We start from the raw sequence: 14,225 nt of genomic DNA, 5'->3' as shown, positions 1-14,225 counted from the left end.
ACTGAAAATAGAGAAAGTTTCTTTAGAAAAGAGATAGGAAGGAGGAACAAAGCAAAAATCTAAAGTTGCAGAGGATATAGATATGTATATATTTTATGAAAAGTGAAGTCACATATTTGTAGGCTTGTTTGCTCTGACATTGTATGATAAAATCACGTTCAGCAATGGATCACTATAACCACTGCTAACAATTCTTGACAGCAGCTAGTAACTTAGACAAGAACATTGACAGAACATTAAATAGACAAAAGAAACAATAAACAGATTTGCAGTGTATCTGAATACATGGTAATAAATCACACTACATTTTTAGTAATACCTCTTACCTAGGATCTGACCTTTCCTGTAATCAACATGAGGTTTCAATGAACTTTACCAGTTATAGAATGAAGGTCATTGCTGCCTTATTTCTCTCAACTGGAACTCACAGAGAAGCTAATAAGCATGTGATCAGAACATCTCTCTATATCTAAGCTAAAATAAAAATTCCAAATATTGTGAAGACATTGTGAAGCTTGCATTCACAGTCCCATACCCATCAAAAATAAGTATTGACTCCTACCCTTCACACACTTCTTCCTTTGTACACACATAGTGACTTTAACTGGGGAATCACATGATGATTTCCAGAAGTTACACCAGTTTTGACAGGTATTGATATTACAGAAATCTCGTCTCAGGGTTTGTATATTAAAATATTTGGGGGTTAGCTATATTTCTGACTATGATTTTCATTTTCATATATTCTTTCCAGATTTTCTATTATTCTTTCCAGATTGCAAACTAGACTCTGAAATGAAAAACATTAAGCTTTAGTTAACTAAACATAAACATGTTATACGTGAATCCTTTTATTCTGACAGGAAATAAAATAAAATTTAATTAGCATAAAATACCAATAATATTAAGGTGAAAAGAATATAGTGTCAAAATTATCTTGAACTCAAGTAAGATAAGAGCTTTACTGGGAGAAATTCACAGTAAAGGTCAGAATCAAAAAAGGAAAGAAACCAAACATGCTGACAAAAGAAGCAAGTAAGTCAGACAGACAGACTTGTCTCTCTAACACTGAATAGCTAAACTATTCATCTTAAATAAAAATACATTTTATTATCTTGCACTGACTAGACCTTACTAATGACACACAGTTTATCTCATTACAAGTACACAAACACTTTGTGAGTGTTATAATTGTAATTTCTTGAGTAGTGATGTCATTCAGGGAAATACATGTGACCTGGGATTCCTCCTGCTCCTATATTAAAGTATAAACATATGACAGGAAGAGCTATGATCCTTCTTTAATGCTGATGTAGTTCAGCCAATGACCAAGAGATCCCTGGTGATATGGTATCTCTCTTAAAGAAACAGAATGATTGCATCTAAATAACCTTCCTTTCTCAGAATGTGTCAGAAAGGTCTCTGTTCCAGCTGACTGGCAAGCTCAGATTTCCCTGGATAGCAGACATCAAAAACACCATTCATATTAGGCAACGTAATGATTTCCTGAGGTTGATCTCTACCTCAAAATACACTGTGAGATTGCTCTGTTTTGCAAAAGTTGGTGTTTGAGCTGCAGGTTTAAAAACTTGCAAAATTCTAAGGCAGGTAATAAGTGCTCCTTTTGTTGGCCTGAAAGAGGCATTTCAAGTTCCTGAACACCAATTATTTTTGAAATAAAATTGCTGAAATGTTAGAATTTAAAGAAACTGGAAGCAATACAACTCCCATTATTTTTGGAGTTCTTTACCAGGGCCTACTAAGCACCGTAAACAGTAAGTAAAACAATCACACGTATCAGCTTCAATTATTTCTTGAACAAAGAAAGGACAAGAAAATGTAAACCCAATAGGAAACAGTTACAGCAGTTGTGACCTCCTATTTATGTTCCTTTAAGAGTGGGTCCCTTCACAGAGGGGACCAAAATACCTTACTACCAAGTTCTACTGTGTGCCCTGGTTTATTCCATTGTATACTATTCCAACACTTTATTTACAGGTTAAAAAATATACCAATTCCTCCTATTTGTTACATCAAATGAAAAGGTCACTGGCAGTACCCTAAACTCTTGCAACTGCTCATTCGTGGTAGACAAGCCTACAAAAGGCATTTCACAGACAGAACAGAGGAATTACAATCATCTTGTCCACAAGATAGCTGTACACTAACTGCATGCTTTCTGTCTTTTTAGGAAGTCTGTCAGGCTGCTGATGGCCTGTAATCATACAAAATCACAAAGTATGCTTGTTCTAGTAACAATTTCTGGAGTTTTATATCTTCTCAACAAAGATAGGTTGACGTGGCATAAAATTCCTAGATACATACAGATGAGAATCCAATTTGCAAAGAGGCTTTCACTGAGCAAAAGTAACAGCTCATATATATTACATCTGTGCTGGCACAAAGACTAGTCCTTGTAGCTCACAGTCATATTTGGAAACACAGGGAAAGACTGACACAACTTTCTAGAATCATCCAGTGATCTAGCAGACACAGATGACCCATCTGCCAACACTACTGCCAGGAACTTAACAAACAGTCTAAACTCCACTGTTAGTTCAATAAACATAACCCACCTCTAAAAATGGTCAGGGAGTATTTTTTGGTTTTGTGCAACTCCTGAAGCTGCATGGATCAGTGTATGGAAACAAACATCCTGTAGTGAGACAACAGTAGTGTCTTACATTTGAAGATACAATTATTTTAGGAGATATGGCATTAACTTGTGACGGTACGTGTACCTTTAGATAATATACACCCCTTTAGGTAAAGATACCCTCTTTTCTTTAAAAATGAAGAAATATTGTAAGTGGACACTTCATTCTGTCAGCCCTATATTTGCTTCTTTACTGTGCTTATATAAATTAATGAGACCAACGCTACAGCAAATTCTCATGAGAATAAGCCTTGGAAAGAAATGGGGAATGGGAGTTAGATGGGACACCCCCTGCCAATAGCATTTCTGTTTCTGAAATTACAACTGGTGAAATGAGGTTTACCAAGAACACATGAGTTTGCAAGTCTCTCAACTATTGACATTAATCTTGCTGCCTTGAATGAAGCACCAGTGAGCAGGACAAGTTTACAGCCATGACTGTACATCTAGCACCTGCTAATATCAGCTGTCTGTAATACTGAAATAGTGTGTGCTGTTCCAACTCAGGTTTATTCAAACTCAGGTTGTGCACAGCACAGCTTGAGTTATGGAACTGGCATATGAACTCCTAGGGAACCAAGGTAGTTCTGAATTAAAAAATAAGATGGACCAAAATTGATGGCTTACTACAAGATGTATATGGTTCATAATTACTATGCCCTGTTTTTGAAATACCTGATATTTGAAGAACAGTTGCTGTCATGTGGCGGTGGTATTGAAAAATGTTACTGCCAGTAAGGTGTTATTTTGACAATTAACTGATGCCTTTCAATTACACCTGTACACTTTCCTCATTTCAAGTGAAAAAGAGCCACTGTGTCACTTGATACTTTGCCAAATAAAATCAGCAACTACCATTATAGGCATAAAGAGCAAACTTGAGTGAAACTTCCTAGCAAATGAAAGTGATTGGTATTGTTTTTTTCGCACAGCTATTCCTGGTCCTGACTCTTAAGCTACTGAAAGAAGAGATTACTTGTCAGAAACCAGCCACTGATGTCCCTATAATCCTACTTGATAAATCAGGTGTTAGTAACCTGATCAGAGGTGACAGTGAGGAGACTACAACATATGTCATCTTACAGAAGCTACCTTCCAAGCCAATTAAATTACATTAATGTTTGTTTGGGGTGGAAAAAAAAGAAGAAGGAAGGAAGGAAGGAAGGAAGGAAGGAAGGAAGGAAGGAAGGAAGGAAGGAAGGGAGGGAGGGAGGGAGGGAGGGAGGGAGAAAGAGAAAGAAAGAAAGAAAGAGAGAAAGAAAGAGAAAGAGAGAGAGAGAAAGAAAGAAAGAAAGACTATATTTTGATAAGGTAAAAAGTACTTGGCTAGAATTGTTTTGTTTAACATGCAAGTTCAAAATGAGCTATGGTACTATGACATTTTGGTAAGCGCTGCTGTTCAATGCAAGTAATTTGTGTAGTCAATAGGAATGATAGCAAAAAATCTGTGAAAGGGAATAAAATTTCATAATCCATTAAATAAGGCAAAAATATATAGCCTCTTGAAACATTACATTTGGGTATATTTGTGGACATCATCCCTTCCTTATTTTGCTAATATAAACTAAGGCAAAGCAAACACGTATTTTATGTATAATTCTATTAACTTTAATTTTACAAAAATCAAAACGTAAAATGTTTTCTACATGCAAACTTTCTATAGTTTCATTGTTACTATTAAAAACTAACACAAGCGTGTAACACGATTTGAATAGCTCTTACTTGAATTGACTCAGTAGCATCCCAGCATATTTAATTTTCTCGTACAAAGATTTTATCTTCTTTTTTCCTTCTTCATCAATTCTCTTCATTGTCTGTTGTATTTCCATGAGCTCAGAATGAACATCACTATATATTTTTGATGCCTAAGCATCAAAATAAAATAAAATAAGTTTTCCAACAGAAGTTATATAAAAATACATAATATTAAAAAAAAATCTAGATTTGTATGATTTTTTGCAATCTTAAAATTGAAGCTTAAATTTGAAGCAGTATTTTGTGATGCCATAACAATGAATTTTGCATGGTCTGTAAAGACAACAGAATGTGTATCGTAAAATTGCATGACTTCAAGAAGTGTTATCAAGAGGCTTTTCACTCTATTGCAAAACTTAGAAGTTATTGTGAAACTACTGGTGGCTACTTTCATGGGAAGATAGTGACCTCTGGAGCAGAAAGAAAGAAAGTTGAAAGAAGCCATAGAGGTTTCACTGCCAGAATCATTAGCTAAGTATCTCCTAGAGGATGTACAAGCCCTGCAGTCACCTGTGTAAAAGAGGGGCCTGAGACAATGCAGACAATGAACAAAATTTTCAATAGTATTAACAGTATTGTTCCTATCAACTTTGAGCTATGCACATGCCTATTGTCTCTGTTTTTGAAAATATTACAAATGTCAACAAACGACACGATATAAAATCTTTATCATAATCTAGCACTTATCTGCTCTAACTAGTTCTCCAGATTTTAAACACTAGAGATTCAAAAGTAAATTGCTTTAATTGTTTAATTGCAAAGAAAATTCAGTATTAGCTGCTTTTTAAGACCATGGAATGAAAAGAAAAAAAAAAGAAAAAAGAAAAAAATGAGGAACGTACAGCATATTAATTAGAGTACAATAAAAATCATACATATTTCATTTAATAATTTGAGGTTTTTTTGAAATGAAATATACAAATGAGATACAGGAACAGAAAATCTATATTCTTAAGATGTGTATTGTCACTTTTTGGGAAAAAACCTGAAGAAGTATTAATTTAAAACAGTCTTTACATATATATATATATTAATCCTGTTTCCTGAGTAGTACTTTAGAACTCCTCAATTTTTTGACTGCATAAAATGTATTCGAAGACAAGAAAAAAGTATATAAAATAAAAATCACAATAACTGATTTTTAATTACCTAGTGTTTTGAAAATATATCAGTGATAGAACTATCAGCTATTTCATGTCAGAATGACATGCAAATTTTGGTGTGCAGAAAATTATTTCCAAAAATATAGAAAAAAGGAATTTGCAAGCTGTAATTCTCACACTGTGTCATGATCACATCCTGTTGATATTAAGAAAAAGGAAATGAATCAGAAGGACTTTATAACAATTCTCATATTTATATAATGTGCCAGTAACTCTTTTTAATTTTGGAAGTATTTTGACATGCTTTTTGATTCCTCAAAATATGAATTTAAAAATAAAACAAATTTAGATCAAGAATTCTTATTAAGAGTCACCCACAAGCATGAAACATTTTTAGAGTGTAAATACAGCATGTTGAAAGAGATTCATCTCTAAACTTGCAATTAAAAGCAACTACAAAACATATATCGAAAGTAATTAGTATTAAAATCTATACTTGAGGTAACACAGTACCACTCATTTTCAGATACCAATTTTAAACTACCTACAACGTTGCTAAACTTTGATTATTCAGTCTGAAATTAAGTACTGTAGGCATTTATTATCAACAAATAAGATATTATTATCAATATTGTTATCAATAAATACTACCAACAGATAAATTAGGAAAAAAAAAAAAAAAGACACCAGCACTTGAAAATAATTACATTTTAGTTTCTTTTTACAACTTCTAACACCTATACATTCTGGAACAAAACTTGATGACTGAGAAACCTGAAAAGAATTTATGCAGACATCAGATATATGACATTTATCTTTCTTTCAAAAAAAAATCCACATTGAATCAACTTACAAATTTAGAATTACATTCCATGTATGCTTATGAAGCATTTAAAGGCCAACAGCATTATCCTCCCTGGATTCTGTCTGCACTGATTCTGTATGTAATGGTACAGGCACACAATTCTCAGTCTTTGTGTACAAAATTTACAACAGACTAGTAATGCCAAAATACTGCTGTTCTCTAAAAGGGTACAAACTTATCTAGTGGAAAGGTCCTAATAAAAATGTCTTTGCATGATTTGTATTCACCTTTTCATAAGCCAGCAATACATCCTTCACAGCTTCACCCTCCAGTTTTAGCTTTTCTTCCAGCAGAGGGCTGTGTTTCTTCATGAAGTCTATATCCTCCTGAATCTTTCTGTTGACTGTTTCTATCTTAAGTATTTGGGCTTCTACCTGTCGCAGCTGACGGCTTTTACAATCAAAATGCCATCGTAGCTCCAAGGTATCTTGAGCACACATTTCATATTCTGTTAAAAAGATAATCAGCATAACAAAATGTGTATCTGAGGGAAACCACGAATACTTAGGGAGATTAGGAAATATGTCGTTATAACAACGAGTACAAGACTTGCAAAATTTTGCTGTAAAATACTTTAAAGGCCGACAGAGGACATCGGTTACAAAAGACATCACCAAATACTACATTAGCGGTAGAACTGTTTTGAAACTCATACTTAATAATTTAACTGCATCATTCAAGCAAATTCTCAAGGTGAGGAGTGGTTTTGTGTTTATGAAGGAAACTAAAACATCTGGCCTTAAGTTATATCTTGAGGAGGTTGTTACCAGACAAAAACAGCTGTACTGAACTTCTGTGCCACCAGCAATGGATATACATGGATGCAGAAGAAGAACAGGGCAAGTATATATCCTAGATCATCTTAATATGCCAACTGTTTTCAGTTCAGGGACACTTCCTGAATTAAATGTGGCTTCAGAAAAGCTAGACTAAAGATACACATTTGAAGCCATCAGATAGATCGTATTCATGTTGCCACACAGAATTGTGTCAGTGTTAATTCAGTTCATTGCATTTACTTTTCCTATTCTGGCATAAATTTCCTAAGGGCCTTACGAGAAAATATGTAACTAGATCATTGGTTGCTGAATGACAGCATGTATTTTATCTTGCTCAGAAAAAAAAAGGCTTATTACAGACTGTGTCATAACAGTCCTGCAGCAGTTCATGTTCTACATAGAGAAAAAGTATTGGTATGAAACTAAGGAAAGTAAAGTAAGATTATCAGAAAAGAAAAAAAAAAGAAAAAAAACAGAAAATAGCAGGAGTAAACTGCTATAAATCTGAGAGAGTGCGGTACATTTTACAGAGAAAAAACGGTTCTCTGGCTCTGAGAAGTGGAATATCCAGTGCAATCCCTTAACATTGGATAAAATTTGCTGTGTTAACAAGACATAAATCACAAATTTACAAATTTATTATTTCATTGCCACTAAAAGTTAAAGGGACTTTGTATGAATAAGTGGCTTTTCTGTGTCATACTAAGTGACGCCTAACAGGAAGATGAATAAAATGTGTATTGCACTGGATTTTTGTTATATTTCAGAGAAGGTCAGTTCTGAAGATGGGTTATGTCACTGCAATTAGTTGAATGTGCTACAGTACAAAAAGGCAGCAGGAGCTAGCAATAATGGAAATCAAAGGAAGTCTGAAGAAATAACATGATTCTGTGCCTACTCTGAATGGGTCATGCAAACTCTTAATTAAGAATCTCCTGGGTTTGTAATACTTAGATTAGGGATAATTATAACATCCTTGAGGGTCTTTTCCCTTTATCCTCAATTCTGTTTTAGCATAATTTTTGTCTTATAGATAATAGTGTGAAATATTATAATCCTGAAAATGACAAATTTACTCCAAGGACACAACATCATACTGCCATAGTCTACTGATATATCAAGGGGGAGAGTTGGTTAATCTTCACAGCCAAACTTCATGCTGTTTTTTGCTTTTTTGTTTGTTTTAATAGATACGCTGTATCATCACATATATTAACATAATTTACAATGTGTTCAGTATATTCTACTATTCCAAACTTTTGCTTTTTTTATATTATGTTATTATATGATTAATTACAGGGAATGCTAAACAGCAATGTAAGAGTAATAGATCTTTATAGCATCACACGTATATATATGTGTATATATACATATATATATATATACACACTGCTTTTTGCATCACTGCAGTTGACTTGGAAAGTAACATCTCTGCAGTTCAAATCCTGAAATACTGTGCTGGAGAATGAAGCTCTATTATCAACTCTTCTTGAAGCTTTTTTTGCTTCTATAAATTTGACCTTTCAGTTGCCATAGGCCTTTTTCCTGCAAGCAGTTTCTAATCTCCCTATGAATGAATTTTAATTCTAGTTCTTTATTCAATCTCTTCCTTTGTTTTCAGGATGTTATAAATTCCCCCTTAGAGGCAACTGATTAAAAAAGAAAGACAAAAAAACAATCTCTGCAAACTGGTAAAACCTTACGATGTTTCTTGTTTCCAATCTGAGTTAGCCATTGCCAAAAATAAATAAATAAATAAGAAAATAAACATAAAACAAAAAATTATTTTCATATATTCTCAGGGATGTGTCCAATTTCACATTTTGCCTTTCTAGGAAAAAAAAAAAAAAAAAGAAGAAAAAGAACATGTTTGGGACTAAACAAGTACAGGCTTGCCTTCATTATGCACTCATTTTCACAGTGTTTACCCATCAATAAACACAGTTATGAAAGACTCTTGCACCGTAACCATACCCTGGATTGTGAGGGAGGTGTTTGTCAAAATCTCAGGATGATGTGCACCAGAGTAAGTACCTTAGGACTGACTATATGCCACTTCTTTTCCTCTCCATCTTTATATCTCTTTTGGCGTCTGATACCATTCTGAAAACTATGGGAAGATTATAGAGAAACCACTGCTATGCTTTTCAAATTAGTGTCTGGGAATATTAACTGGTGTCCCACCACCTCTAACTTTAGTTCAGCAGCATAGTAACAAACAGATGTAATGGAATACCATGATGGTTCAGAGCCTGTATTTTCCTCTTCTACGACTTACTTAAACAAGACAGTAAAAAGTAGTCAAAAACACAACTGGGAAGATTGGACTGACATTCTCTGAGGTCTTTTTCTTGGAATAGTTATAAATACTGCTCTACTACTCTCAGTGTAAGAAAAGCACTGTAGACTGAAAGAAGAAGAAGAAGCTCTAGAGCTAAAATAGTTACCAATCACATGAAAACCAGTTGAGTGAAGACACATTGACCATTGCATCTCTAACTTCAAGAACCTACATTTTGTCAGAAATCAACAGTTTTCATTATGAAAATAGAAGATAATTTGCTAGCCAAAAAATATGCATTAAAGTCTCATTTCCTATTTTCTAAGGTCTTTACTATTGTTTGCTGCTGTGGTATATTTTGTTAGACATCTGGATATAAAAATAATAAACTACTCCCACAGCAGCTACAGGATAACCTGGGGCACTTCTGTAAAAAGGAATTGGGAGATTTATAGTTGACTGGAAGACTTAAGAGAGTTATGCAGTACCTTCACATAATGTGATGTGTTGCAAATGTAAAGGATCTAAAAAAAGGGCCTTAAAATCAGAAACAAAGATACTATAGTTCCAAGGCAGTTTTGGCAGCCTCCAAGATACCCACTACTCTCTGACAATATACAAGCATGGTATCTTGAAACATTATGGTGCCATATTGTAGAAAAAGCTGAGAAGTTTGATGGTTTGATGTTGTTCTTGCTTATTTCCTGACTATAGGAATATAAACTATACACATACATATATATATGTATGTGAATATATATATATATGAGTAGAAAGATAGATAGGAATATGAACTATTTAGAAAAAAAGGGTGTGTGTGTTAAAATAAATAGTCAAAATGGTCAAATAGGTATGTGGGTTGCCAGCCGCAATATGTTGATTTACTGATTTTACAAATATTCTATCTTCTTATCCTTGGGCATGAAACGGGAGGACCATCCTGTCCACATGATCTTTTGGTATACTTTGGCACACTAGCCATTTCCACTGCTGTGAAACTTTACCTTTTACTAACGAAACACATATGGTCCCCTTCATAACCCATGGATTCACTACCATGATGACATACATACTCTTCTTCCCAAGCAAAAATCAAGAATTTGGTGGTTAGCCTACTACAACATTACTCAGGTATACTACAAAGATCAAAAATCTTGTTCGACAAAGTTTGCCATTCTCTGTTGGCACTGAATAGCTTGAATCATACAGGCAAATGAGTATTCCGAGAACAACTGCTTGAGCATTTGTTTCATCATAATTAATGGATCTTCTGAATTCAGTGCATGGAATCTGTTCTCCAAGACAGTCAGTCATCTTTTTTTTACATCTGTTGACTGCCCTATCACCAGCATCTCTATTAGAAAAAGACTCTCTAAATGAAGTAGAAAATGAATTATGTTGGATCCTGCATCAAACTGACTTCTATAAGCTTCTTCAGAACTTCCATTCTTCTCTCACTATAGAAAACTCCTTCACTTTGACAACATGAATATGAAATCATTAAGCATGGCCTCTAGTGTTCATTTTCTTTAAATCATTAAGTTTGACACACACCTGAGGCTGGTGCTTGTGTCCATACAGGTCTGAAACTCCAAAGTGTCAACCAAAGAAGGCAGAAGTGTAACGATTTTTCACAGAGGCTGTTTTGTGGTTTCAAAGACAGTTTTTTCTTTTCTTCTTTTGCTCAGCTATTCTGGAGTATTGTGCAGTTAAGTTTCTTTACAGTCTTTCAGAGGCCAGGAGTTAGCTGTCATTTGAAGCTCTCCTTAATACTCACTTTCAAAAGGATTCATTAAAACCTGTAATCAGGGCTCTGGTAGACTGCACTGTGACTTACACACTGTTTGTTGCCATGTTTTGTTTCTTTAAACACCAAGAAAGAAGGTATTTGATTCTCTTAACATCTTAAATTGGGCAGAATATCTGTTTGACAAGGCATACAAGAGAAGAACAAACCTTGGTATAGCTTATAGTTCCTAACAACGGTCTAGTCCAGCAAGTGCCTCATTATTGGTAAAAAGTTTAAATTATTCAGGAACTGAACTGTAATTCCACTAAGAGCTCTCAAAATTATTTTTGTTTTTCCTACAAACACCTAACGTGATTTGATAAATAGCTGTGTGAGATTCTTTACAGTACTTTGATCATATTTGCACTCAAAAGCACAGTGAAATGTTGTTCCAGAACTATACACAGCTCTCTAATTTATTAAACAGTAATAAACATGGTCAAAGAGAAGAGGTCACAGTACTTACTACACAGTAGCAAGATCAGAGAATAAGTCTCAAGAGCAAAGAGATAGTAAGCTTACAAAGAACAGGTCATCACAAATAAAAAGAGGTGATTTTAAGACTGCTGTCACCTTTTTTCAATATTAAGAACACATACACACAAAAGCTGTAATAGTTAAATGAGAATTTGGAAAGAGAAATCCACCCTCGATCACAGCATCTGACTGTCAATGAATATGAACGACATTTGACATATGATACAGCACTGATAATGCTAATGCATGTTTATAATTTTCCTCTAGATATATGTTTTCCCACAGGCAACAGGCTATAAGTCAAGGTTCAAATGCTACTTGTTTCCCAGTAAGACTCATGAGTCAGGAGACAACAGCTGCGAAGTAGCTGCTTTTTTTTCCCTTTTCTTTTTTAATTCTATTGTGTAGATGCCAGTTAATCACAGAATACCTTAGAATGTCTTTAGAATCTGGGATTTGAAGGAGATCTATCAATGGTTACATCAAACCATTCACGTAAATACTTTACGCAAATTTATCACATTTTAATTTTTTTCTAAACAAACTTATCTTTTGAATTTATGGTTTAATACACACTTTAGCACATTGCATTATTTTGTAATTCTGCTTAAACTTCTCATTCCCTGACACAAACTGAGTATCTCTCATAATCTTAAGTGTCTTGTTTACTCTTAAGCTATTTCTCAAACAATGTTAACTATTCTGTTAATGTACATTATGTTTGGTTTTTTTTTCCCCATGGATACATATTCAAGCATACCAAATTCGGAAGCATAAATATTGTAGTTCTATTACACTAAACACAACTATAGTCATAATTCTTATTCTTAGTAATGTACTTACTGAAAAATAACAAATATTCTTAGTTTCAATACTGATACCTTTTTGCACAGCTGCAGGGAGCTGCTGCAGCCTCCAAAGTGACATACAATCTATTTCCATGCCAAGCTTTTTCCTTCGCTGTCTCTCCCTCTCCAAAGCTTTTTCTGCCTCCTCACGATCGGCCTCCAGTCGCTTAATTAGCTCAGTAACTTCCAATAGCAAAGCTTCTGTTTCACGCTTCAAGGTTAATGTCTTGCTGCCTTTAAAAATACATTAAAAAATATTTTTTTTAATGAAAGCTTAGTCATATGCTTTTTATTCCAGCTTCATTCTCTACACAAAGTTGGCCTGTCCACATGTATCACGGTAAGCACAATTAGTTACATTGCTTTTTAAAAATACATTATAATTCTTTCTTATGAAACCTTAAAAATACACTCTTTATTCCAGCTGCATTCTCAATAGAAAGCTAGCGCCAAGGCAAGCACAATTAGTTGCAAATAAAACTTGTATGTTCAATAGCATTTTCCTTCAGTTTAAGTCAAATGCAGAGTAAAACAAAAATATATTAATAAAGATGGTACCAAATTCTCATTTTTGCCTTGTTGCTTGGGTCAGTAATCATCCAAGTTCATAATTATATCAATTTTTAAATAATACTTGTTTTGTTTTACTTCATTTTCCCCAGAAAGTATCAAAGTCTTCAGAGTTCTGAGAATATTCAGTGTAATATCTCGAAAGCAAACAACACTGTTTTTAATCATAATACAAATGGGTCATCACCATCTTATTCTGTGAAATGTGGCTATCAAGAATGCCTGAGTTGTTTGTTTCCATACAAGATTTTTTGAGGCCGTCTTCCATTATCCTTATCTGTATAAGCTACGGAATTCAAGACTTTTACATTTAGATTCCACAGTCGATAATCATTAATCTCCTAAATTATTTTGATTAAAACTGTAAACATTGAAAAAAAGGATTACTACTTAAGCTACTTTCACTGGAAAGAACTTTTGACTTTGCTGGCATCAACAATCACACAATTTACTGCAGACAGGATTGCCTCAGGCTAGCAGTAATTAAAATGTTGTAGTGTGGCTTAAAAAATGCACATAATCTCCCTAATACTTAAAATAATTTTAAAAAGTATAATCTGAATAAAGAAACAAACTGTAAAAAATAGAACTCTGTTTCAGGAGTATATTATGAAAACCCTGCAACATTGGTGCAGATATTTGTTTTATTGAAATTAAATGAAAAAAAAAATATCTAGATTTTCCAGCAACCAGCATAACTAGTTTTACCGGTTCAACTCCTACGTGCGTTAAAATACAGTATGAATCTAAATACAGAAATGTAAATTACTGTCTTGCAAACAGGATGATTTAATAGTACTTAATATAACATTTTAAATGTATATCTTTCAGCTTGACAGACAATACACAGATTTCAAAGGACACACTCATCACTTACATAAGATATGTCAAGTAATTAACAACTATTATTAAATGCAAAGCATATATTAAATGAGGGTAAGTAACTGTAACCACTGAGTGAGTACTGTAAAACATTTTACCTTCACCAGATACATTAGCTTCTTGAAAATCCAATGACAACCAGATATCTTCATTAGATTCAGCGCTGACCTGTTTTGTTATCCTGTGGATAAAACCCACTGTCACTAAAGTTTTAGACTGA

The 14,225-nt window shown here is 33.9% G+C and overlaps 1 protein-coding gene across 1 annotated transcript in view; it reads right to left on the bottom strand.

Moving 5' to 3' along the window:
- The window catches only part of CCDC178 (coiled-coil domain containing 178), a 174,373-nt gene that overhangs the window by 150,362 nt on the left and 9,786 nt on the right, over nt 1-14,225 (bottom strand). The window contains exons 5-8 of the mRNA XM_083823790.1: nt 14,104-14,186; nt 12,587-12,787; nt 6,607-6,827; nt 4,379-4,521 (exon numbers count right to left, since the gene is read on the bottom strand). Coding sequence (XP_083679916.1) covers nt 4,379-4,521; nt 6,607-6,827; nt 12,587-12,787; nt 14,104-14,186 — 648 coding nt within the window. The remainder of the gene's footprint in view (nt 1-4,378; nt 4,522-6,606; nt 6,828-12,586; nt 12,788-14,103; nt 14,187-14,225) is intronic.

This window comes from Anser anser, assembly GCF_964211835.1.
Source record: "Anser anser genome assembly, chromosome: 2".
Classification (NCBI taxonomy): Eukaryota; Metazoa; Chordata; class Aves; order Anseriformes; family Anatidae; genus Anser; species Anser anser.
Note: the sequence above shows the minus strand (reverse complement) of the source record. Positions and strands in the feature narration are given on the sequence as shown.